The sequence below is a fragment of the Ammodytes marinus genome (assembly GCF_949987685.1).
Source record: "Ammodytes marinus genome assembly, chromosome: 7".
In the NCBI taxonomy this organism is placed as follows: Eukaryota; Metazoa; Chordata; class Actinopteri; order Uranoscopiformes; family Ammodytidae; genus Ammodytes; species Ammodytes marinus.
The window spans coordinates 22,712,447-22,736,543 of record NC_137211.1 but is presented as its reverse complement, the minus strand read 5'-3'; the positions used below and the strand labels follow the sequence as shown (position 1 = coordinate 22,736,543).

At 40.5% G+C, this 24,097-nt stretch overlaps 3 protein-coding genes across 3 annotated transcripts; 1 reads left to right on the top strand and 2 right to left on the bottom strand.

Annotated features, from left to right (window-relative positions):
* Positions 1–1,925: 1,925 nt before the first annotated feature.
* Positions 1,926–7,242, bottom strand: ccnq (cyclin Q). The gene is made up of 5 exons (XM_080031762.1): positions 6,843–7,242; positions 5,220–5,403; positions 4,048–4,180; positions 3,567–3,785; positions 1,926–2,917 (listed from the first exon to the last, which is right to left on the bottom strand). Exons 1-5 carry the CDS (start codon positions 6,985–6,987, stop codon positions 2,828–2,830), a joined length of 771 nt encoding a protein of 256 aa, XP_079887888.1. The 5' UTR covers positions 6,988–7,242; the 3' UTR covers positions 1,926–2,827.
* A 191-nt stretch (positions 7,243–7,433) lies between these two features.
* On the top strand, positions 7,434–9,537 carry cfap126 (cilia and flagella associated protein 126; the record flags this gene model as incomplete). Its single annotated transcript, XM_080030740.1, has 5 exons — positions 7,434–7,742; positions 7,830–7,892; positions 8,003–8,077; positions 8,185–8,385; positions 9,379–9,537. Exons 1-5 carry the CDS (start codon positions 7,527–7,529, stop codon positions 9,535–9,537), a joined length of 714 nt encoding a protein of 237 aa, XP_079886866.1. The 5' UTR covers positions 7,434–7,526.
* Positions 9,538–11,730: 2,193 nt separating this feature from the next.
* Positions 11,731–24,038, bottom strand: LOC307252917 (alpha-1,3-mannosyl-glycoprotein 4-beta-N-acetylglucosaminyltransferase C-like; the record flags this gene model as incomplete). Its single annotated transcript, XM_080030739.1, has 5 exons — positions 23,979–24,038; positions 15,839–15,937; positions 13,977–14,136; positions 12,719–12,973; positions 11,731–12,632 (listed from the first exon to the last, which is right to left on the bottom strand). Exons 2-5 carry the CDS (start codon positions 15,932–15,934, stop codon positions 11,731–11,733), a joined length of 1,413 nt encoding a protein of 470 aa, XP_079886865.1. The 5' UTR covers positions 15,935–15,937; positions 23,979–24,038.
* Positions 24,039–24,097: the final 59 nt, after the last annotated feature.

The window sequence follows — 24,097 nt, the reverse complement described above, 5'->3', positions numbered from 1 at the left end:
CCTAGAGGCTTAAGTGGTGTGTAAGCAGATGAGGCTGCAAAGTGTGGAAGTGTGACACAAAAGGATGCACCCTTGCTATTTTCCCTCCTTTTTCTTCTCACCCCCCCCCCCCCCCCCCCCGACCTCCGTTCCCACTCCTCCTCATCCCTTCCTTCCTTCCACCTCTCATCCATCCGTGTCACTCTTTTTCCCTACTCTTCCGACTCCTTGCCTCAGTATGCCTTCCCATCTGATGGTTAATTCATGGAGTCTGGCTGAACATGCACCCTCTCCATTATTAATATAACATTAGGGAGACAGAGGGAGGAGGAGGAGAGGGAGGGAGGAGAGAGGAAAGATGTGTTAGACGTATGGCGAGAAAGACAACCAGATTTCCTCAACAGCAACCACACAAGCACTTGGAGTAGGAGTGACAGCCGAGAAGGGTTAGAGAATTTGTCAGGAAGATGGAATACTGTGCCACATGTGATGCTGTTGGGATGCAAGTAATAGAGAGGAGAGGCAGAATGCATGAGAAAGGAGGGAAAGACAGAGACTCAGATGTGTCAGAGTGGATCATGTGACCATCACTCCTTTATACAGGACTCACACACACACACACACACACAACAGGCAGACCTGATTTTACAAGATAAATACAGAAATCTAAGCCAAAACGCTTCTAAAAATATCAACTCGAGAAGCTTTGTTCGGTGGAGAGGACGACATTAAAGAAACCTTTATCAGTATGCACCGCATCTCAGCGATGACAGGCAGCAACAGCAACTTATTCAGCTACATGCATTGCAAATGTTTGTCTCTTTTACCATGCACACTACAATTCAAAAATCATAATCGTGTCTTCAAGTCACCCACAATGTTTTCACACTTCACGCAGGCCAATACTATTACAGTTACGACTTCCTTACGGCTCTCTGGGATTTTAGCTTTGGACGTTGCACCGTTGCATGTGATCACAAATGAGCTCATTTTGAGTTTACCAACGAGTCAACCTCAAACTCATTCTATATCTTTCTTATTGTCAAGAAGTCCAATGAAAAGACCAAAACCAATGTGATTTTTGATATTTATTCAAAATAACACAAATACATGTACACTATGTAAACATACATATGTACACACACACTCAGAAAAGGAAAGTCATACCCAGAGACATACAAAATACAGTAAAGTACATATATGAATTAAAATACTGTAGAATGGTGTCCAGTTCATCAACTTCTTTCTTCTTACTCAGTTCATTTATTTTGTACTTTAGACCAAAGAGTTTTGCATTGGAGAATCTATTTTTCAGGAATACCATGAAAGGTCCCCTCGGTTTATGCTCCTGCTCCTGTTTGGACCGAAATTGTGTAACTTGTGTTACTAACTGCTATGTGGATTATTAGAGCCTGATATAAATAGTTAAAACCTGTGACCAAAAACAAACATGTTTGCCTTCTGCCTTTATCATTTCTTCTTTAATATCATTACTCTTAGTTTAACTGTGCTATTTCAATAGCATACACATTTTAAAACAAAGCCTACTACAGATCACATCCCCAGATGTTTTTTTTCATCTCAACAATTACAAAGTCTCTTCTGATTTATGAGAAGTTCTCTGAAAATGGTAGTGCTGCGAAAAAACACAAGACTAAACTTAATAAACCAGGGGGCACTTCAGCACCATAACCTCCATGATGCATGGACACCCGTGGTGAAGAGGCCTTTAAGACAATGAATGCATTCACATGTGAATACACTTGTTATCATCATATAATAATATGAAATGTTGTTATGAGTTCTGCATGTTAGACATCAAGGACAAATTTTTACATCCATACAATTCACATTGATGCAGCAGGGTGATCTGGACTTTAATCGAGAGTTGAGATTTAACCTCAACTATATGTACATAGTATTGTCAATACAAAATATCTACCATTCCCAAACGTTTTTAACAGATGCTTTGGAATTACTGATAGATGACTAGATGTTCCCATCACATCCATCTCTGTGGCATTTGCCATTAAAACGTGTTATGTGGGGAGTGTGAAGACACTTCTGGTGAAACCTGCTGCTGATGATATGTTCCAGAGAACATCAGTATTCTGCAGGGCTTCGATCAGAGAGACAGACAGACAGAGAGACAGAGACAGAGACAGAGACAGAGAGAGAGAGAGAGAGAGACAGAGAGACAGAGAGACAGAGAGACAGAGAGAGAGAAATGTCTCCCTAGGGTGGCAGGAATCAGTAGTGCAGCTGTGTTTTTGTCACAGCTCACAGACTAACTGGGGCAAAACAGAGGTTGCGTTCCGAATTGCATACTCTTTCTTTTTTCTATTCTACATACTACATCCGACGATAAAAAGAATCTAGTTAGGATGCAGTAGGCATACTATTGGGACATACTTTTACTCTCTTATTTCATCATAACATTGCGCCTTGATCTTGCCTCTTGCTTTTATATCCGTCGCATCCCCGTTTGTTTTCATATGGAGGCTTCGTCGATGTGACGTCACTTCACGTGCGCACTGGACTGTGGGTCAGAATCGCCCAAATAGGATGCAGTTTTCAACACTAACAATCTTGGCCGGATGAAGTCGGACATCCGGGTACTTCTAACCATCCTAAATCTGGCCACAAGAATCGGGACATCCTAAATCTTTTTTCTACATACTATATAGTAGAAAGTATGCGATTCGGAACGCAACCACAGTGTTCCTCTCTCTCTCTCACACAGACTCATGTTCACAAACACACCTGAACCCTGAACACTCCAGAGAACAACACAGGTCAACACATACACACGGACAACACAACTGTCGTGTGTAGGTAGGCGTGTGCTTCAGACACACTTGGCATCCATATCGTAGAGTTGAAGAAGGTCCGAGATCACAGCATCAATGTGTGATTTAGTCACGTCCTCGCACAGCACCTACAAACACACACAAACACACATATTAGGTCAGGCCGGACACAATAAGCAGTGGACACCGTAGGTTTATTTCAAAATACCTAGATTTGTAGTGCCGCGAGGACTGAACGTTAAAAAAAACGGAACAAATCCAGACTATTCCCACAATGACCGGACTTATTAAACAGCGCTCCGACAAAAGAGACCTCCCTTGTAAAAATTGTTAGTCAATGGGAAAGGTTGGCGAAAAGTGCACAGTGGGTCCATCAGAGCATTCTTTGGTAATACAGTGACTTGCTGTTGCCAATAAACTAAAACAGTCAACTTGCTGGCGGCCTAACATTAACTTAAAAATAAATAACACATTTTATGGAGTTAATAAATAAAAAAGGGTATTTGAAAGAGTTTACCAAAAAAGGCCCCAGGGCAACAATAACATTTTCCAAGTAACTTTCAGACAAGGCAAGCCCAAAGTAACTCATCAGAAGAAGCCTTAATATCTGTGAAGGCTGTGTTTACGTGTTCCATTTGGAGTTTGAAATGCAGGACGTATATCTATAGCTAGATTTCTGCCAATTACGAGGCATATCGATCAAAACTAACTTCGATTTCCTTTAAGACTGGTGTCATAATATTATGAAAAAAATTCTAGTATGTAGCAAACACAAACCTGCCACCACTCTTTTTCCCCGACAGGTAGATCCACTCCGTAGCTGTTCAGAGCCAAGTATAGCATTGCAATAGCGATGTGTTGGGGTAGGTGGCGGATGCACATGGCTCCATGATAACAGTCTCTGAGTAACGCCCAGGATGTCTCGGCGACAGGGGTTCGAGACCAAGCGTGCCGGTTCACGAGCAACCTCACCGACAGCAGGTAGTGGAGTAAATACTGCAGAGAGACCAAACACATTATATAACATATAACCCTGGCAATGAGCATTCACTGTTTGTTTGAGTTTAAAAACCAGATACTACCAATATTTGAAAACCCTTCCACTATGACCCAGATTGTACCACGGATGTACAAACAAACACATTTGGACAACCATGACAACATCAGACAGTAACAGTGGTGGACAAGGAAGCACGACATTAAGCAGGGAGGGGGGAGGGGGAGAAGGAAAATGTGTACATACTGTACACACATTTACCTTGTGAGGGTGTTCAAAGGAGACGTGAAAGTTGAGCTGTCGGAGGATGAGGAGCTCACACTGCACCACACTGTCCCTCAGGTCCCAGAACTGCTTGTCACATTCTAGAGCCGCACTGCCACTGTTGAAATACCTGTGAGGGACGAAACGTAGAGAGAGAGAGGGAGAGGGGGGGTGGGTGGGAGGGAGGGAGGTGGAGAGCATCGGGAGACATCAAGTTCACACAATCTTTTGTAGATGTCCTGTTTCAAAACACTTGACTCACGACCCAAAATATATCCATATTTTTCACTATATATATCGACTGAAAACTCACATCATCGATCCCGTATTGGCCGATTTGACTTTTTGCCAGATGTATTCTACCACTGTCATTTGATGAGGGATGTTAGGTGTCATGTCTTAAGCATTAAATAAATACAAGCACAAATGGTCTAGTTTAGCGAAGAGGTATGTAGGGCTGCTAATGGACATTATTTTCATAACGATAATAGCGATTTAATTGGCAACTCCGAAATTTTCCGACATAGTTAATGAGGTTCAATGGATCGTGTCCAGACCAACCGGCTGAGCAAATTTAAATTAGCCAGCAGCAGGTCTGGATTTCCAGTCTAAGGCTGTGTTCGGAAAGCCATACTAACGTCCTACTCATACTCATACTCATTTTGACTTCAATTTGAGTATGTGACGGTTGGGTATGCGAGTTTGGGTATGCGAGAAATTCGCGGATGAATACTAACTTCCGGGAAGATTTTGGGTATGGATCGATTGGATACTTTTCATACTCAACCGCCCCACAATGCATCGCGTCTTTTCAAACGACAAGGAAGGTTTTCTTTTAAATTCTTTATTTACAATTCTGGATATCCTGCACAACACAGGACTGTATGTAAAAATTCTTTATATGTCCATGGTTCTATATCTAACCTGTGGAGGGCGGCAATACGCTAAACAGCATCTAAACGGCCGGAATCTTATAAGAAGAAGAAGAAATTCTTTATTGCTTGAGTATACTTCAACTGAAAACGTTTTGACGCACCTCGCATACACAATCGATCTTTGAGTAGACAGTATGTAGTATATAGATGTTGAGTATGTAGGATGGAGGACGTTAGTATGGATTTCCGAACACAGCCTAACAGAGCGGTGCACCCCTTGAGCAAAAATGTTACCTGTGGCTGACGTTGATGATGTCACGGGTCCTCATGTGCTGCTCCTCCACTTTGCCGGCCAGGTACACACAGCTCATGGCCACCAGGTAAGGTTCGTACGACGGCAGGTCCACACGCTCAAAGAAACGGTGGTACAACACACACGCTGTGGCCACGGGAACCGAGCGCATACCCAGCTTCACTCCTGAGCAAGGAAGGGGGAGAGTCTTTAAGGGTTCACTCACACATTTCAAAAAATTATCTTGTAAACACACATACAGTATCCATGTATTTCCATCAATTGTAATCCATTGCAGATCTATACATTTAAAAAGGAGCTGTAAGCGGAATGGTTCTTTTAGCTAACTTCCTGTCAGTTACTGCAGTTAGCAGTCCCCTTGCTCGTCCCTACGTCACCACATTAATGCACTACGGTCTTCGAGCAGCAAGTTATCTAGCATCATCTCAGATCCATAAGTGTGATAAAACATGATAAAAACCATCAAAACAGACATTGGGAAGGATTTTTACCTGCACAAAAACATTCACCAATGTGTCGCTCTGGCGTGCACCGGCAGTGAGACCATGAGTGAGACGGGTGCGGACGGGTGCCGGTTTGTAGCGTTATCTCTTGTGATTGGATAACATTTCGGGATACTACATAAAGTTTAATTGCTTATTACATGCAGAGCAGCTGACTAAGAGATTGGCTTTATGAAACGTGCACATCGTGTAAGTGATTACTGTATGAATAAAGAGCGATTTAACACTTATATTAATATAAATAAACCGCTTACTTCACCTTTAATTAAGAAGTCTAAATAGGTTATATATATGCATGCACATTCATCTTCTCTGAAAAAGCAATACTCAGTGTACCATGCTGCATTACGATTTGTCACAGATTCTGATTTCCATACACACCATAGCAATCTGTTTGAGAAAGTTGGTCTGTCTTCTTTATGTACCCATAGAAAGGAACACTGCTATACCTTTCTTGCATGATTACCAGTGTTCTCTACTGGCTCCTAGAAAAAAAACAGTACTTGCCAAGTTGCAACGCTTGCTCTAGCAGTCAAAGGTCCTTTATATGTATAATATTCCTCAGACCTGCACTCCCTTTTTTGAAAGTGCCTTTAAAGCTTTTTCATCCTTATTGTGGTGTAAGTGACAGGATCACTTTCAATTGGGCCTCCCTTATCAACATGGACAACTATAAAAGCAGGATTAACGAGTATTTAACCACATACATGGAATTGTTGTTTATTGGGTTTTCTTGTGTCTTGTATTTTATGATTATGTGAAACTTGTGTTTTTATGCTGCTTTCTTGGCCATGACTCGATTGAAAAAGAGATATAAAATCTCAAAAGGAATAAATTATTTGATAAAAGGGCAAACTGTTGACCTAATTCAAATCTATAAAAAACCATTGAGCCATAAAAGAGTGAAAAAAAAACACTGCATTTACCATCTCATGATTTTGACTCAGTAACCAGTGAAAATGCCATGTTTTTATCTTATTTTTCTTGAACAACTTTTCCCCATCTCCATATATCCAAATCATAGATAGTATATAATAATCCAAATCCATGCCTACACACCTTAACCCGGAGCAGACTGCCCCCTGGTGGATGATTGCTTACCTGTCTCCATAATGAATCGACACACTCGAAAGTGTGTTCTTGTGTCCCGGGCAGAGTCCCCCTCTGTGTCCCCGCGGGAACATCTCCTGGCCGCCGGCCACAGCGCCACGTCCCGGAGGGGGAGTACCCTAGACGGACCCTCCATGGCTAGTGAACCATCCGAATTTCTAACGTTGTTTATATGAAAAAAAAGAGGCTAACTTACGGGGGTCGACAAGCTGATTAGTGCTAGTTATTTGAACGGTTATGAGCTCAATAGACACCCACACGGGACTGCATGTGTGTTACGGTCGGTCTTGTTCCTAAATTAGAAGACAAACGTGATATAGTCAGTTCGTTAACTAGCTCCACAGTCCATGTGATGCTAGCGTAGCCATAACTTGGCTACCGGAGGAAGACAAATAATGAAACTTCCGGTCGACACTACCAAAATAAATGTCGTTTGCCAATCTTTCTAGCAGGTTATTTGAAGAGGCAAAAACACACCCATGTAGAAACCCTGTGGAAATGTGTTAATAGAAGACATGAGAGGAAGCAAATAGAGGACCCAAACAATAATTAATAATCTTTTTTTGTTTAAACTAAAGATTCAACTTGGATTTAAATATCATACAAACACACACCACACAATCATTAATTTGTGTTTTTTACACTTCAATTAAACAGATTTAATTCCGTTCCTAAATGCCCCCAGAGTCCAGTGTTATTTTCCCGGTAGTGTTCCTCCCAGTAGCAGGACCCTTGCTGTCAAAAAAAGTGCTGCCCTTCCTGGGTCTGAAGTCTGGCGAGGAGAAAATCATGGGAGAAGTCCGTTTGATTGCGTTGCTATGCAACGAGTCAACACAAACAGACGTGGTAGCTGCAGATGCAGAAATGTCGTCCGGTTACTCAGCAAACCAGGTGACCTAAACAATGGCAACATAAGACATTTCACTGTTCGGTTTTTACTCATACTTTCTAACTTTAAGTACTTTACCCTTTCCTCAGTTTGACAGCGCCTTCAGGTCGCAGAGGCTGCAGAACTGGTGTGAGACAAAGCGCTTCAAAGAGGTAGCCTAGTCAACGATGCATCAGTAGAGTTGTATTATAGCCTACTAAGTGTATATTTCACATTGAGTGTGTGTGTGTGTGTGTGTGTGTGTGTGTGTGTGTGTGTTTAGAGACCGACTGCACAGGAAGGTCACACCAACTTCATTGCTGATGATAGAGGACATCTTCTCCCAGGGGTGGTTAAGGTGAGAGCATGTCAAACCCCTTATAATATCTTCATTTAAAGATGCTCATTGTAAACCTATGTATGACTCCACTGCCTTGTGTGTGCTGTGCATGTGTTATGCTACAGAGAGGCAGTGCTTGGCCAGACTTTAAGGGGACCTGGGATCTACCTGCCCGAATCCCAGGCCGTCATATCAACCCTACAGGCCGCTCTGTGGAGGGCCTCGATAGACTGAAGTCATGGGGCTTTGACCCACAGCACACTGGCAAGTCTCATCCACACAGAGGCAGCAGAAACACTGGCAGGTTGCAGGATGTTGGGGATCAGGTTAGTCTGTTAATAAAAGCCAACACACACACACACACACACACACACACACACACACACACACACACTTGACTTGCATGCGTGATAACTTTTCAGTAAACTCCTCCTGCCTTGATTGTCCATGCCTGATCTACGTATTATAAAGGACAGTTTAAATGTTTGACCATCTAAAGTCAACATAAATGAATGGCGTAGGACCTTTTGGAGAGGTGTATGCCTCTGTCAACATAGGGAAAAACATCCTGGTTGGGAAAGCTAAAAAACAAATGAGCTGAAGAATCTCATTGACGAGAGTCGAGCTGCTGTCGGACAGAATGTGTCACCGTAAAGAGCCAGCAGAAATGATCTAGTCTCTCTGTGTAGCCTCAGGAAATTGGTAACAATAGAAGCTATCTGTACATGGAGTGATATGAAGAACGTCAGTGACCTGCTTTTTATTATAGTCACTGTAATATGCATGTCCTCCTAATTTGCCTGATCTTTATGCTTCTTGAGGACACATTTAGTCTCTTTCCTGTACTCTTTGCTCCTCACAGTGCCTATGAAATAAATCATGCAATCTGGTTTGAGCATCCTGGTTGTAATCATGCGCAGATTGATTCAGAGTGAAATCACTTTCCCGTACAAAAGATGAGCAGCCAATTGTGATGGGTGATAGACATATAGAGATGCTCTACTTTTTTGTGCCATTTTGAAATTGTTTAAGACACTATAAGGACCCTGAAATAAAATAAAGGACAGTACATATATAGTGAATTATATATTAAAAAGGAAATGATTACAGTCAAGCTTTACCAAACATCTGGTTTGACCAGTTGCTAATGGGGGCTTTTGATTTTTAAACATTATGTTGCTGCGTAACTGAAATGATTGAGTCAGATTGCTGTCGTTAGAACCTTTTTACAGGTGTGCACTGTGTTTTAACATGTCACAGAGACAGACTAGCAATTTATCCCCAAAAAGTTGAAATAGAAGTAAATGTTTATTTTACAGCAGGACGGTGCTTCCCCATCCCCTGGACCTGAAGTCACGTATGAGAACCGCCCCGGCACTGGAGAACAGAGGTCTGCCAGCCAAAACCAGGACTGGCAGGCGGGTGGAGATGAGGAGCCTGAGGGGAGACCAGCCAGCGATGTGGCCGACACAGTGTGAGGCAGGCCAAGGAGCACCAACAACCCCCAAACAGAGACACACAGATGCACAGTGAAGTTCTGCGTACCAACAGAAATAAATGGCCTTCATATCTACCACGTTTGACTTCATTTTGCATGGCTGCGTATACTGTACTACTTTCCTACAAATTAAATCATACAAATTCAAAATATTGTCATCAGGGGAAACAATATAAAAAGCTGACATATTATGACATGTTCACACACCCAGCCAGGTAGAATATGCTTCTACCCATTGTTGTAATGATTTCAGTTAAGATGTTGTATTTTTTGCATTTACTCAAACTTGAATTACACTTGCAGTTTAACAACAATATTGTATCCAGATTTGTTCCATTATAGGGGAAGGTGGGGTGATTTGTGCAACTTTTTACTCAAAGTGATTTTAAAGTGAGGCCTTGACAGTTATGTCTCCAACTCAAATATGTACATATAGTTCAGGATGTTGTGCATCCCTGGCAATAAAAACTTTGGATCTGGAATAAACTGTTTAAGAAATATAGCTTTCGGAAAAAAAGTTGTCTTGACGCACAAATCACCCCACTACGTGGGGTGATTTGTGCGTCATTGTGTCACAATGACAAAGTCACCATCATCATCTTTCTGGCCATCTGAACTCTCATCAGTGGTGTCGTTAAGTGGAATTGAGATGTCACTCTCTTCTGAGCTACTGTAGACAATCACTTTCTTTTGGTGACCAGCGTATACAGCCATGCCACTGGCACAACTCTCAGAAATGTACTTTGCACTAGTTGCTCCATGCTTGTGGAACCAACTGCCACCTGACAAATGTGATTCCCCTACATTTCTGCCTTTAAATCAAGGCTCAAAACCCATATGTACACCCTGGTGTTTCCTCCCCATTAACTATCTTACCTCTGCACTACTATCTGTGTTTATGTGGATGTATGGGCTTTACGTCTTTTATTTTGGTTATTGTTATTGTACCTTCATTGTTTACCTACTGAATGCACTATGTACAGCACTTTGGACAGTGCAAACTGTCATAAATGTGCTTTTATAAATACATTTTACTTACTTACTTACTTATAACTCACCCAGGCCCTTGCGCACAAATCACCCCATCCCCAGAATTTTGGATAATAGGCATGATGCAGCAATTTAGGGTTGACATTGTGCTAACTATATAGACTCAAAGTGTAGCATACCAAAGCACTAAAACATGTGTCAAATGTTTTCAAACGTGTCTATAATTGTTCAGACACAATAATCAAAAAACCTTGATCATGGAAATTTTACTTTGAAAGGCAAAACACAGTTTTTTGAGCTTAAATGTGATTATATCTTATTCCTTGTGTCTCCCTTCTTTACAGGATGAGTCAAATGGATGGCTCTTCTTAAATATGTGGTCACATTTCCAATTTCTTCCACGGTTTTCTAGAAACAAGGGGTTTTGCAACTTCCAAAACGCACAAATCACCCCACCTTCCCCTATGAGTAACTGTTAGAGCTCTATATTTTCACTTCTTGGGTGTGACCATTGTAAATGCCTGGCACCCCTAACAAATGTCTGCATTGGAAAAGAGGGACCTTTAGTTTTTCAATGCATCAGATAGTTGTAAGAGGCATTAAACACGTAAAAAAAAATCTGGCTGAGGTTAGGTTGTCTTAATTAACACATATAGTCATGTTATACACTTTAAGCAGCATGATGGGCAGTATGAAAAAAATACAAACTGAATCTTTATTAGGACTGCACATTGAGAGCACATTGAGTAGGCTATAGAAAAATTTGTCTAGTTGACCATCATGGACTGCACGACCAGCCCTTTGTCCCCATTAACAGCATTACAAAACCACATGATCTGAATGAGTTACTCATTCTGATTCCTTATCATTAACAGACAATGGACCATATACATAGCCACCTCTAGTGTGCGTGCGTGCGTGCGTGCGTGTGTGTACAAATATAGGTTACATGGAGCTGCATGTAGCTGATTTGAACTTCATAATGTTGAAGAGGCATTTTTGGTCAAACATTTTCCCTCACTTTTGACAACGGCTTAACACGCTTTCAATCGGCACTGGGTTGTTGTTTCTTCGTAACACTTTTAAATAAGGCACAGAGTCATAAGTTCAGGCTGCAGCTGAAGGTCCAGGCAGATCTCAACCATGATAAATCACTAATTGGGCAGGAGGACAACCTTTACTCCTACGCTTGCTGCGCAGGTTTACTCTGCTCTGTCGAGATCCTGATTTTCATAATGATGACCCAATCCTTCTGCCCAGCTGTGACTTGTATCCTAAGACAGGAAGAGGCCGAGCTGTACATTTTATCCATCCCTTCCACCTCGAGCCTCCCATTCTCCAACGTCCCCACTGACTGGAACTCCTTACAACTCTTCTCTTTCCCGGTGGTAACCACGTCATGGCCTATCTCCACCTGCGCTGACTTCAGGACGTCTTTACCCCCTGACCCCGTTTCTACAAATATCCCTGTCACTACTGCAGGGTCTTTGAACACCACAGTCAGGTAATTTCCTGTTTTGGGAGGGTGTCCCCAGAAGTGTCCCTCCCCAGCATCCCAGGCTAGTTGGGGGAAGTTTTTTTGATAGGTGGCCATGTCAGAGTAGACCTCGGCCGAAGGATTGGCGTAGAACTCCTCCGCAAAGTCCTTGTCCTTTAGCTTGTTTTGTAACCCTCTGAACGAGGAGAAGGTCCCCATGTGTTGGAACAGCGAGGGTTTGAAGAGAATGGGCTTGTTCTGGGTGAGCAGCTCTCGGAAGTGAGTCATCAAAAAGTCACAAGGCATCTCCTGGTAGAAGATGAAAAGGAAGCGGGCCAGGAGGGGGAGATGAGCCGATTTGTAAAGTTTCCCAATGTAGCCGAGGTTTGAGAATTCCAGCGTTGCCCAGACGGTGCCCTTGGCCTCTTGCTCTCCGACGCGCTTCTTGATGGTGGTGAGGAAGCTTCTTGCGGAGGAGAGGTCATCCTCCAGCTGGAGGTAGTACCGACCCAGACCGGCACAGTAGTGGATCAGAAAGGAGTAGTCCAGGTTCTGCTTGGAGCGGAACGTCACCCTGTCTGGAGGATCGTTGTAGTTCCTCTTAATACCTGCAGGAGAACCAGAGACTCGTATCAGTATCACAGCATCAACACAGCACGCACGCATGACACAATGTGAATGAATTTACACACACCTGTTAACGTAGGGTACAAATCCCAGGGAACATGGAGCACCACCAGCTGGCCTTGTTCCAGCTCTGAGGCAAATGCAGTTTTGATCTCTCTCACTGTATTGACCCTCCAGCTGACGTCGAAATCTGCTAGCAGCACAACCACCACCATGGATGAGCGCTCCTCAGGAGACGACTGGGAGAAGAGAGACTGCAGGGTGGGGACTAGATAGCTCCCCTTCTGCCTTTTCACCGATGATATTCCAACTGATAAAAACCCTGAAACATGTCACCACAGAAAAGTGAAATGTGTTGTTACATCTTTCAAAACATCAATATTTACACCCATTATAAAATCTACCAAATCCTAAATTCTATGGCGTTGCTACTGCAGCACGAATAGCGCTCTGTTTGAGATGCACTTCCATCTTTCTTCATCAGTTATCTGAAATCACCCTAAGGTGATATCAAATTCATTCAAATTCAAAAAACGTATATGTCCCCAGGGGGCAATTGAAGGCACATAGAGCAGCAGCATTACAAAGGAAAAGGGTTAGGTGCAAACATAAAAACAAAAACAGTGTTGTTACTTCACAGATAATATAGACAAGACACAGGTATTTACAAATACACCAAAAAAATATATGAAATATGTATAAAAAAAAAATTTAAATAGAGGTATAGCTATAGATTCATCTCAAAGCTACAAGAGATTTGTTACGCAGTCTTTCCCCTTTTACGGTGGATTTCCCGTGACCACAGTGCAGAACAGAAACTGTATATGACTCTGGTAATAGATCACTTTTTGTTTCCAGATCTATCTAAAGGTGGTGGCTTGGAAATAACTTTTTCTAAAAGTTTGTAACAACAGTTTTCACTTAGACCAATGCAGTTACCGTTTGGCGTCTGGGGCTTTTCTGTGACAGCGCTTGTATTTTGATACCCATCTATTCACACTATTAAGTTAGCTGTGCATTCCTGTCTTTTTTGGCCGCTCCAAGCAACGATACCATAGCAAGGATGGACACGCATCCAAAGGCCTGTTGACTTGACCGGGTTTTCGCAGTTTTCTAAATAACCACTGATCCAAACAACCTCATACTCAGCACTGCACCCCCTTGAGTCCCCCAGCAACATGCCCAACAAGTGTAAAGTAGATAGGATGAAAGGTTGGCAAGACAATCGAAGAACGGACACACACACGTACGCACGCACGCACACACACACACACACACACACACACACACACACACTATGGTTAGACTGGCAGCCTGTCACTCACTCTGTTGAGTCGAGGGTGCTCCAGCGAGGAGCTGATAGGAAGCATTGAGAGGCAGGTAACCTCCCTGTTCCACCCAGGAGTCCTGATTAACCAACCTCTCTACTTGCCATGTTAACTCCACTGGAATCGGTTCGGGTGACATCGTCTGGCCCTGCAACACCTAGAATTAGTATTTAAATATTAATATTAAAACTTTGGATCTGGAATAAACTGTTGAAAAAATATAGCTTTCGGAAAAAAAGTTGTCTTGTGGCACAACTTGCCCCCGGTGTGGTGTAAGTTGTGCCGTTGGAGAGAATACCATGGGGTAAATTGTGCCATTGATATATATCTCATAAACTGTAATGCAAGACAAATCCATAAGACAATTACTTATTTAAGGTTTATTTAAAGTAAATAAAGTAAATATTTGACAAAGATTTAAGGACAATTTTCTTAAACAAGGCCTAGCAGATCTAATGGTTTTACCTGCAAAGCTCACAATGACAAAGTCATCATCATCATCTTTCTGGCCATCTGAACTCTCATCAGTGGTGTCGTTAAGTGGAATGGAGATGTCACTCTCTTCTGAGCTACTGTAGACGATCACTTTCTTTTGGTGACCAGCGTATACAGCCATGCCAATGGCACAACTCTCAGAAATGTACTTTGCACTAGCTGCTCCGCCCTTGTAGAACCAACTGCCACCTGGCATATGCGATTCCCCCTCTATTTCTGCCTTTAAATCAAGGCTCAAAACCCATCTGTACACCCTGGTTTTTTCTCCCCATTAACTATCTTACCTCTGCAATACTATCTTTGTTTATACGTGGATGTCTGGGCTTTATGTCTTTTATTTTGGTTATTGTTATTTTACCTTCATTTTTTACCTACTGAATGCACTAAAGTCAGCACTTTGGACAGTGCAAACTGTTATAAATGTGCTTTTATAAATACATTTTACTTACTTACTTACTTACTTACTTATAACTCACCCCAGGCCCTCTGGCACAAATCACCCCAACCCCAGAATTTTGGATAATAAGCATGATGCAGCAGTTTAGGGCTGACATCGTGCTAACTAAATAGACACAAAGTGTAGCATACTAAAGCACTAAAACGTGTGAAATATTTTCAAACGTGTCTATAATTGTTCAGACACAATAATCAAAAAACCTTGATCATGGAAATTTTACTTTGAAAGGCAAAAAAACTGTTATTTGAGCTTAAATGTGCTTATATCTTATTCCATGTTTCTCCCTTCTTTACAGGATGAGTTAAATGGATGGCTCTTCTTAAATATGTGGTCACATTTCCAATTTCTTCTATGGTTTTCTAGAAACAAGGGGTGGCACAACTTCCCCACCGGCACAACTTAGGCCACTATCCCCTACTGTATACAAATTATTCTCCCAGGATTTACAATCGGCATGTAATAATTTTTTCATCGTAATTTGTTCATACTGTTATTTTTTGCTGCACGTGTAATTTAGTTTATTCAACTTATTCCCATTTAAATGATTTATGGGGAGTATTTCATTATCCAATTAGAGATGGAAGGATAAGCTCCCTTATACAAAATGTTTATTTGTGATTCCAGGCTTAATAAATACAATTGATCTGAAATATGTCTATGATAACGTGTTATGATGAGGAATAATATGTATGAATGAATGAATGAATGAACGACAGTGCATTTCACAGAGGAGCACGAAACAAAGCAAAGTTTTTCGCTGTTGCTCATCCTGTGTATGTTTGTGTGTGTGTGTGTGTGTGTGTGTGTGTGTGTGTGTGTGTGTGTGTGTGTGTGTGTGTGTGTGTGTGTGTGTGTGTGTGTGTGTGTGTGTGTGTGTGTGTGTGTGTGTGTGTGTGTGTGTACTCACGGAAAGGAGGACATCTGAATGGCTTATGAAGTACAGTCCCCCGATGAGTAGCAAAACAGCCAAAAGACCATTCATCTTTTTTAAATGAAGTCTCATTTCCTGTTACACACACACACACACACACACACACACACACACACACACACACACACACACACACACACACACACACACACACACACACACACACACACACACACACACACACACACACACACATTAGCCTAGATTGTGTGTAACTCAGTCACCACGACAGTACTTGCTGTAGTTTGGTCTGGCTTTGCGAGACTACCACGACAGAGACTTCGCTGTATCAGAAGTCACCATTGTACGGTTGCAGAGGGGGCCGGCCGGAAAACACTTTTTCCCCAAATATATAAAATTACCTTAAAAATGTATATCTGTTCGATAATTATTATAGGAGTGGAAGTTGGCATTGTAATACATGGCGGAAAAGACGTTGAAAAAAGTGAAAAATAAAAAGCTTTCTGTTTATGCTGTGTAGTATATCAGCCCATAAACAACAGTAAAAAACGTCCCAAATTGAGCATTCAATTGAACGGATATTTATATTTGAGGTAAGCATTTATAGTCGTGTCGAAAAAGGGTGTTTCTGCTGGTCCCCTCTGCAACAGTAAAAAGCTTCTAATACAGAGAAGTCTCCCACAAACTATCTAAAATGACTGCGCTGACAGCCCTCTCCGTAAGGTAACAGACTCACTATGTTTAGAATCAGAATCAGAATCAACTTTATTGTCATTGCACATGTTACAGAGCAACGAAATTTATTTACAGTTACACCCCACCAGGAAACATAAAAAGACAGTGACCAAACATGGGGGGAAAGGAGGGAGAAACTGTTTAAGTATCTTATACAACCACACTTCAAAAATACTGAACTATGCCTATTCATCACAACGAAAACGGAACAATTACGACCATTTCACCATACAGCATAATAACACACACTGTTCACCTGTTTCTTTTAAACTTCGTAGATATTTTATCTTTGTTTCACGTCTACTCACCAGAATGTGTTGCCGCGTCAATTTCCCATCCAGTAAAGAACATTACACACTTCACTGACTCACTACGTGCAGAAAGTGTTCTTGTACTTTGATCCCAATAATATTAAACGGCTTATCAACAGTCTCCGCTTTTACCTCAACTTGATCCTGACCTTTGTCACATCATGTCATTTCCCCTCACTGTACTATCAATTACACAAAAGGCTAGAGGACGAACAAAGGGACTTTACGCCAAAAATTGCTCAAATGGTTATTAAAAATGTATTTCATAATCATTATTAATAACAACTTAAATAAAAAACAATTTGAAGGGAATATGCCTAAACAATCAAGACTCACTTTAAAGCCAATTGACAAATTAATTCATAACCAACTCAACATTTTAGAATCTTCAACCCTAAACTTCTCACTTGCAGGAGTGAGTTTGGAACATCTTTTTCCCACCTGGCTAAAAACTGTTAGCCAGGTGACAATATGGATATTTTGACCACAAAAATGTTAAATTACAAAAATGGAGACCAGGGCCAGTTGTAGCCAGGGGCCAGGGTGGGCCGTGCCCACCCAAATGTGGGCTGTGCCCACCCAATCAAAAAATGTTGTGTAACTCAGTCACCACGACAGTAAATTATTCATCAAATAGTTAGTGAATGTTTCAGGAGGCTCAGACACAGTAACAGGTTAGGATGTGCGGTGGGTGTTGGGGAGCCTTAATTGGCAGAAACAAAGCACAGACGTGCTCACACTGTCAGCACCAGCACGTGTCAGATAGCAGTGTTTAGTTTAGTTTAGTTTATTTTTCCACATACAAATCGATAAAAAAAAAAACATGTAGTTAAAAAACAATAATTAAAATACATGTGAGGATGTGGTAGAAACCTGTACAGGCTTATATAAAGCCACACCCAAAATACATTTACATATTAATATTAGCAGATCAGCACACAAGCGCGCACAAACACAAAAACATATGTATAAATGAAAAAAAAATTAAAAAAGAATGCAAAACAATCAAAGAAATTCAGAACAAAACCCAAGACAATAATAAAAAAGAAAAAAAAAAGATAGAAAAATAAATTAGTTTAAATCAGATAGAACAAATCAAAATGTAGTGATACAAATTAATGTGTTTAAACCAAACAAGCAGACAATCATGTTAAATATATAAATCAAATTCCTGTTTTAAACTAATTGCTTTAGATAGCATGGAATTCTGCAGTCTCTTTTTGTATATGGTCAATGTTATAGAAGAATCAAGTAAATGTACATTTTCATTCCATAGTATGACGCCACGGTATTTAATGCAAGATTGACTGCGGGAAGATTTATACAGAGGCAGATGGAGATTTTCAGCTTGTCTAGTACAATGATTATGAAATTTTTAGTTTGAAAAAAAATAACATACAAAAGTACAAGGTACATCTGTCAACGTATATCTCACCTTAAAAACAAAAGTGCAAATTTGGAGAATATTTATATCATAAATAGACAACAACTTCAATTTATAGAAAAGTGGTGCACTTGGTACCAGAGGTTTTGAGAAGGTCGCTAATCTAGTAAACCTTTTCTGCAGTAGCACAATTTTATTTAGTTACGATGAAAATGTACTCGCCCAAATAATATTACAGTATGTTAAATATGGATAGATCAGACTGTAGTATAATGTTAATAAACATGAAAACTCTTATTTTTCTAAAGGATCCCAAGTGATTTAGTTACCTTATTGCAGACAAGACCAACCTGTTCTCTCCATGAGAGTTTATCATCAATAATAACACCTAAAAAACCAGTTGATGAGACTTTAATTATTTCTTCATCATTTATATAAAGTTTAATTTGGTCATTGTCATGAATCTTTTTACCAGCAAACAACAGACTGAAATTAGACTTTTTGACATTTAAAGATAACTTGTTTGTTTGGAACCAGCTTGAGAACTGGATAAGATTATGATTTAGCTCCTCTATTAGACTTTTTAGGTCTCTATGAGAGAGAACAAGGCTGGTGTCATCTGCAAAAAGTAAAGGGAATATGGATTCCGAAACCTGCGCAATATCATTTATATAAATGAGAAATAATAAAGGTCCTAATATGGATCCTTGAGGTACCCCATGTTGTATGCAGTTTCTTGTGGAATCATGACCGTTAATATGAACATACTGTTTTCTGTTTTTAACATAGTTATAAAGCCACTTATGGACAGTGCCAGAAAGACCATATTTGATTAATTTTGAAAGCAAAATATCGTGATTAACCGTATCAAAAGCCTTCGAAAGATCTAAAAATATACCTATTGCAAACTCATTTCTATCTAAAGCTGTATGTATCCTATCAATTAACTCTAAATGGGCCATATAAGTTGCATGATTCTTTCGGAATCCGTATTGATGGTCATAGAGAACATTGTGTTTATTAAAGTGCTCAAGGATCCTTTTATATACCAGTTTCTCCAAAATTTTCGAGAAATATGGCAAGAGTGAAATCGGACGGGTATAATGCCAGTTTTCATTGATTGTGCAAAAACGAATGTTAATGGATTAACAATAAATGAACTGACTTCCTTTATTAGGGATGAACAAATACAATCATGACCTGGAGCTGAATCTTTGAGTTTGGATATAATATCAGTTACCTCCTTAATATCAGGAAGATTAAAATGATTAAACTCTGGAAAAGAGCCCTTAATATAATCTAATGGATCAGCCTTTGTATCAACTATTGTTTTGGAAAGAGATGTACCAATGCTTGAAAAGAAATCATTGAACTTGCAAGCTATATCAAATGGATCAGTTAAAGAAGAATTTCCACCTTTAAAAGATAAAGGATAATTTAAGGAGGCCTTTTTCTTTTGAAGGAGTTGCTTAATAATCTTCCATGTATCTTTAATATTACTTTCAGATTTAGCAAACTGATCACTATAGTACCTTTTCTTGACAGCTCTAAGGAGATGATTGTATTTGTTTTTGTATGATTTATAAGTTGCCAAATTTAAAGGAGTTGGTGATGAAATATATTTTCTATAGAGTTTGTTCTTGATAATGGAGGACTTTTTCAGACCAGAAGAAAACCAGGGATTATTCAATTCTTTCCTAGTGTCAACAGACCGAGTAACTAAGGGAAAATATTTACTAAAAGCTGAGTTAAATATTTCATTAAATGTTTGATAAGCGGAGTTTGCATTACTCTCCATATAAACCCTTTCAAAGAAAACCTTCGCCAACATTGCTTTAAATTTGGATTTATTTTTTGAATTGAAATTTCTGTAAGTTGTCGAAGACTTGTCCTTTACCTTTAGACCGTCTAAAACAACAATTTGAAATACTGGAAAATTATCCGATATATCAGTAAATAAAATTCCCGTTTTTGCTTCATAATTGAGAGAATTGAATAGTATATTATCAATTAGTGTAGCAGATGTGTCCGTTATTCTGGTAGGTTTATTAATAGTGGGATAAAAGTAACTTGAATACAATTGGTTCAAAAAATCTCGTTGGAGAGTGTTTCACTTTTAAAAAGGTTAATATTGAAATCCCCAAGAATATGACACATTTTCTTTTCCTTGTTGATGAGCTCCAGGCTGTTTGTAAGGCTATTATTGAAACAATTAATATCAGTGTCAGGTGGTCGGTAAACCCCACCTATGACCACATTTTTGTTATTATTGTAAGACAAGATTTCAATAAAAACAGATTCAACATCCACTTCATCACACTTTAAACAAAGGTCAAGTTGATTAACAAAATCTAATTTTTGATGGACAAAGATGGACACTCCTCCCCCAGACCTGATTTGTCTGACAAAATGAGTAGAGTTATATGTTGGCAGTTCATACATGCCTGTTTCTTTAGATTCTTTTGTAAGCCATGTCTCAGTTAGGACAATTACAGAAAACTCATGATTTAACAATGATAAATAATGTACCAATTGATCATAATTTTTAGAAAGACTGCGAACATTTAAGTGTAACACTGAAAATAGCTTACATTCTACCGGAAATGCTTCAATTAGATGATTAAAACATATTTCATTGTAATATTCAGATGAATATGGCAAGTTATCAGATAGAAAATTACTATCAGGGTCAAAATCTAAATAATGATGATTTTTTTCATGTTTTTTTAGTTCAAATGGATTAAATAGCATACTATCATTAACTGTAATTAAATCTGTCATTAGCATTTAGAACAATATCCACACACCAGAGACACAATAAACCCATACCCTGCAGGATTTTGTTTAGGAACTACCTAACTTTTCTAGTTGATCAATGCTCCTCCAGATGCAAAGAACTTTAGCCTGTTCAGGTATGCCATTCAATTTAACAAACACTTTACAATTAGAGGTTCAAGTGGCCTGAATTTTCCCCTGCTTCTTCATGACCCTTGCCTGTCTTGCAATATCTGCATTCCTTTTTGTGAAATGGTCATTTATATAGACATTTGTGCCCTTCAATCGGCGGCCCTTCAATTTTGTGCTTTCTGTTAGGAAAGCGAACAATGACATCATGTTTGTCTTTTTGGTTTTTTGTTGGGATGATGTGGCAAGCTTCAATGTTGCGTCTGTCGATAGCTATCTGTTTGTCATGGAGGAAATCTGTTACCTGAGCCTCAGCTGAATCATCATGGCCAGCACTATCCACCACACTCACATCCCCATTCAGGGCCCGAGCATAAGACCGTGGCTTGATCACTAGTCCAGTTATAATTACATCATTCATGCGCGTATACTGCTCTAAGTCAGATACACGTGTTTCCAAAGAGTTTATCTTGTTCTGCTGCTCCTCATTTACCATCTTAGGGTGTATTCACACATGCCGTGTTTAGTTCGGTTGAAACGAACTCAGATGCACTTCTGCTTTCGGTGCGCATCTTTCAGGCAGGTGTGAATACACCCTAAATTGGCTTAGTTCATTCTGCTCTCATCACTGCAAAAGCACTGAAATCATTACAAAAACATTCTTCATATTTGAACTCAAATCGGTTCCTTCAATTATTTCCAACTTATTTGTGCCTTGTGACTTTCTTTGCATTAAGAACATTTTTAGGTCTATTTTAATTTTTAGAAACAATACAGAAAGCAGGATCTTGGTGATTACGGCAATAATTAAAACAGGATGATGCTGCTCGTCAGCATTCGGATTAGCTTTTAAAGGGATATAAAACATTTTGTGGAAGTATCCGAGACCGTGCTGTCAATTAACGTTTAGGTGTCAGTAGCAGTCAGCTGTGTGTGTGCTGTATTATTACAGTGAAAATAGCGTAAAGTGCAGTCCTTACCACTTAAGCGGACAGGTGGAACAGGTGAGGAGTTGTTGAACAAGTAAGAATAGGCTGTGTCGGTCTGCTGTGTGTGTCCCGCTCGTCAGAGGGAGGCGGGGTTTATTCGGAGATTACTTAATGCTCCGTGCTCACTGTGCTCACCGTGGCCTTCAGTGTGCGCACGTACTTCTAAAAACTTCACATTGAAGGATGCACACTTTCGTGCAATATCCGGAAGCTCATGCCGATCGGACTAAAACTCAGAGAGATATGCGAGCCACAGACAGACAGACGTTTCTTGCTTTAGATAGAAGCAGACCCGGTTCTAGACAGTTAGATTTGGGTGGGCTGGTAGAAATTGTAAGTGGGCACAGATAGCCTACCAAAGATGCGAACGGGCGGTGACAAACAGTGCCCCTCTGATGCAGCAGCATTGTGAGAGGAGGAAGCAGCACTAGGCTTGTTTACAGGCTTAAATAACCGATACAAGAAAGTTTTGTAAGTCGGTTTGGATAAAGTGGGAAGTGAATGAGCTTTTGCGCACAGCATTTACTAACCGAAAGAACAGGTTAACGTGTGAAAAAAGTCGCCGAGTAGAGGCAGACTTCTAACTGCCTTTGCAAAGGAGAGACATGCGGACTGTGGACGTGATTGACGGTTGACAAAAGAAATGCAGATGATGAGTGAATTTGGAGGCGGGCTGTCGCCGTGCCCACCCAATCAGAAGCTAGGAATGGCCCTGATAGTAGGCCTAAATACACATATTTTAATTGGCAAAAAATTGATACAAAATTTTTTAAGTTTTGATTGGTTGGGCAAGACGCACATTTGGGTGGGCACGAACCACCCTTGCCCCTGGCTGGCGCCGGCCTCGGAGAAGCTAGATAGATGACTGATAAGAAGTTGCTACCGCACTCACGTTTCGAGGCGATATAGCCCAGTTTAAACAGGCTGTGCGCGCTCCCACGGCTGAAATCACTTTTTGGCACCACACCGGGACGCATCATGTTTCACTGCTGAAGAGCTGGGGACTCGAATGATGGGTCCTCCACTAGACCGGCCGCGGTTCGAGTTACACGCACAAACAGCAAGAGATATTTCATTATGATCTCTGTGACTGCGTCCAAGACACCAGTCAGCTTCGCGTCTGCTGCGTTTCTTACACCATCTTTGTATCGGTCCACAGGTAACATCAGCCGACACTAATTTTAGATTATAGATCATCTATAATTATCTTACTCCACTTCAAACCAACAGAAGTGCGTGCTACAATATGGTGACTGGCAGGACATGTGTAGCGTCTACTAGGCTACAGTTAAGTAGGCTATTGTTTTTATTTTTAGAAACGGTCCATAATAAAGACAACTAGAGTGGTCCTTGAACGGCACGAACTAGGTTTACAGTTGTCATTCGTGTCTTACAGTAAACGGGCTCCTTTAAAACGCGTTGCCTACTAAAGGCAGCCTAATAATAATAAAGTTGCTGTTGAAGGAGCCGCTACGTCGTTTTAATTAACTGTATTTATCTAGACAACTTAAATTAGTTAAAAAGCTGTAGGCTATAGTTAAATGTATTATGTAGCCTAGGCTAATTATTAGGCTATAACGCAGTGCCAGAAACATATAGCTTTTGCTATATTAATAAAACTAAATCACCGAATAAAGCGACATCGAAATAAAAAAGTGGCGGAACAAAAAAAGAAAATTAGCTAATTGTATTGATCTTCACATGCTGATGCTAAACACTGCACATATACACCCACTGCGCTATATCCTACTATTTAAACATGAAGTAGTCCAACAGCTGGGATGTCAGGTGCTGCTGCCACAGGAACGTTCTGTGAGAAACTCGACACTCACCTCCCCGCGCCAGTTCCCCTCCGTTCCTGGATATCGGACTTAAAAAAGGAAGAGAAAAACTAACAGGGAAAGACAGACTCGCCCCGCTGACAGGAGCGGTCTCGCGCTTCAGCTGTGTG

What these genes read in the sequence shown, in the direction of transcription:
- ccnq (XM_080031762.1), bottom strand. Translation starts at nt 6,987, where the DNA reads ATGGAGGGTCCGTCTAGGGTACTCCCCCTCCGGGACGTGGCGCTGTGG. An exon ending in TCGATTCATTATGGAGACAG is followed by an intron (nt 5,404 to 6,842) that starts GTAAGCAATCAT and finishes TTCCTTGCTCAG; the next exon opens with GAGTGAAGCTGGGTATGCGC. An exon ending in CCTTTGAACACCCTCACAAG is followed by an intron (nt 3,786 to 4,047) that starts GTAAATGTGTGT and finishes GTCTCTCTGCAG; the next exon opens with TATTTACTCCACTACCTGCT.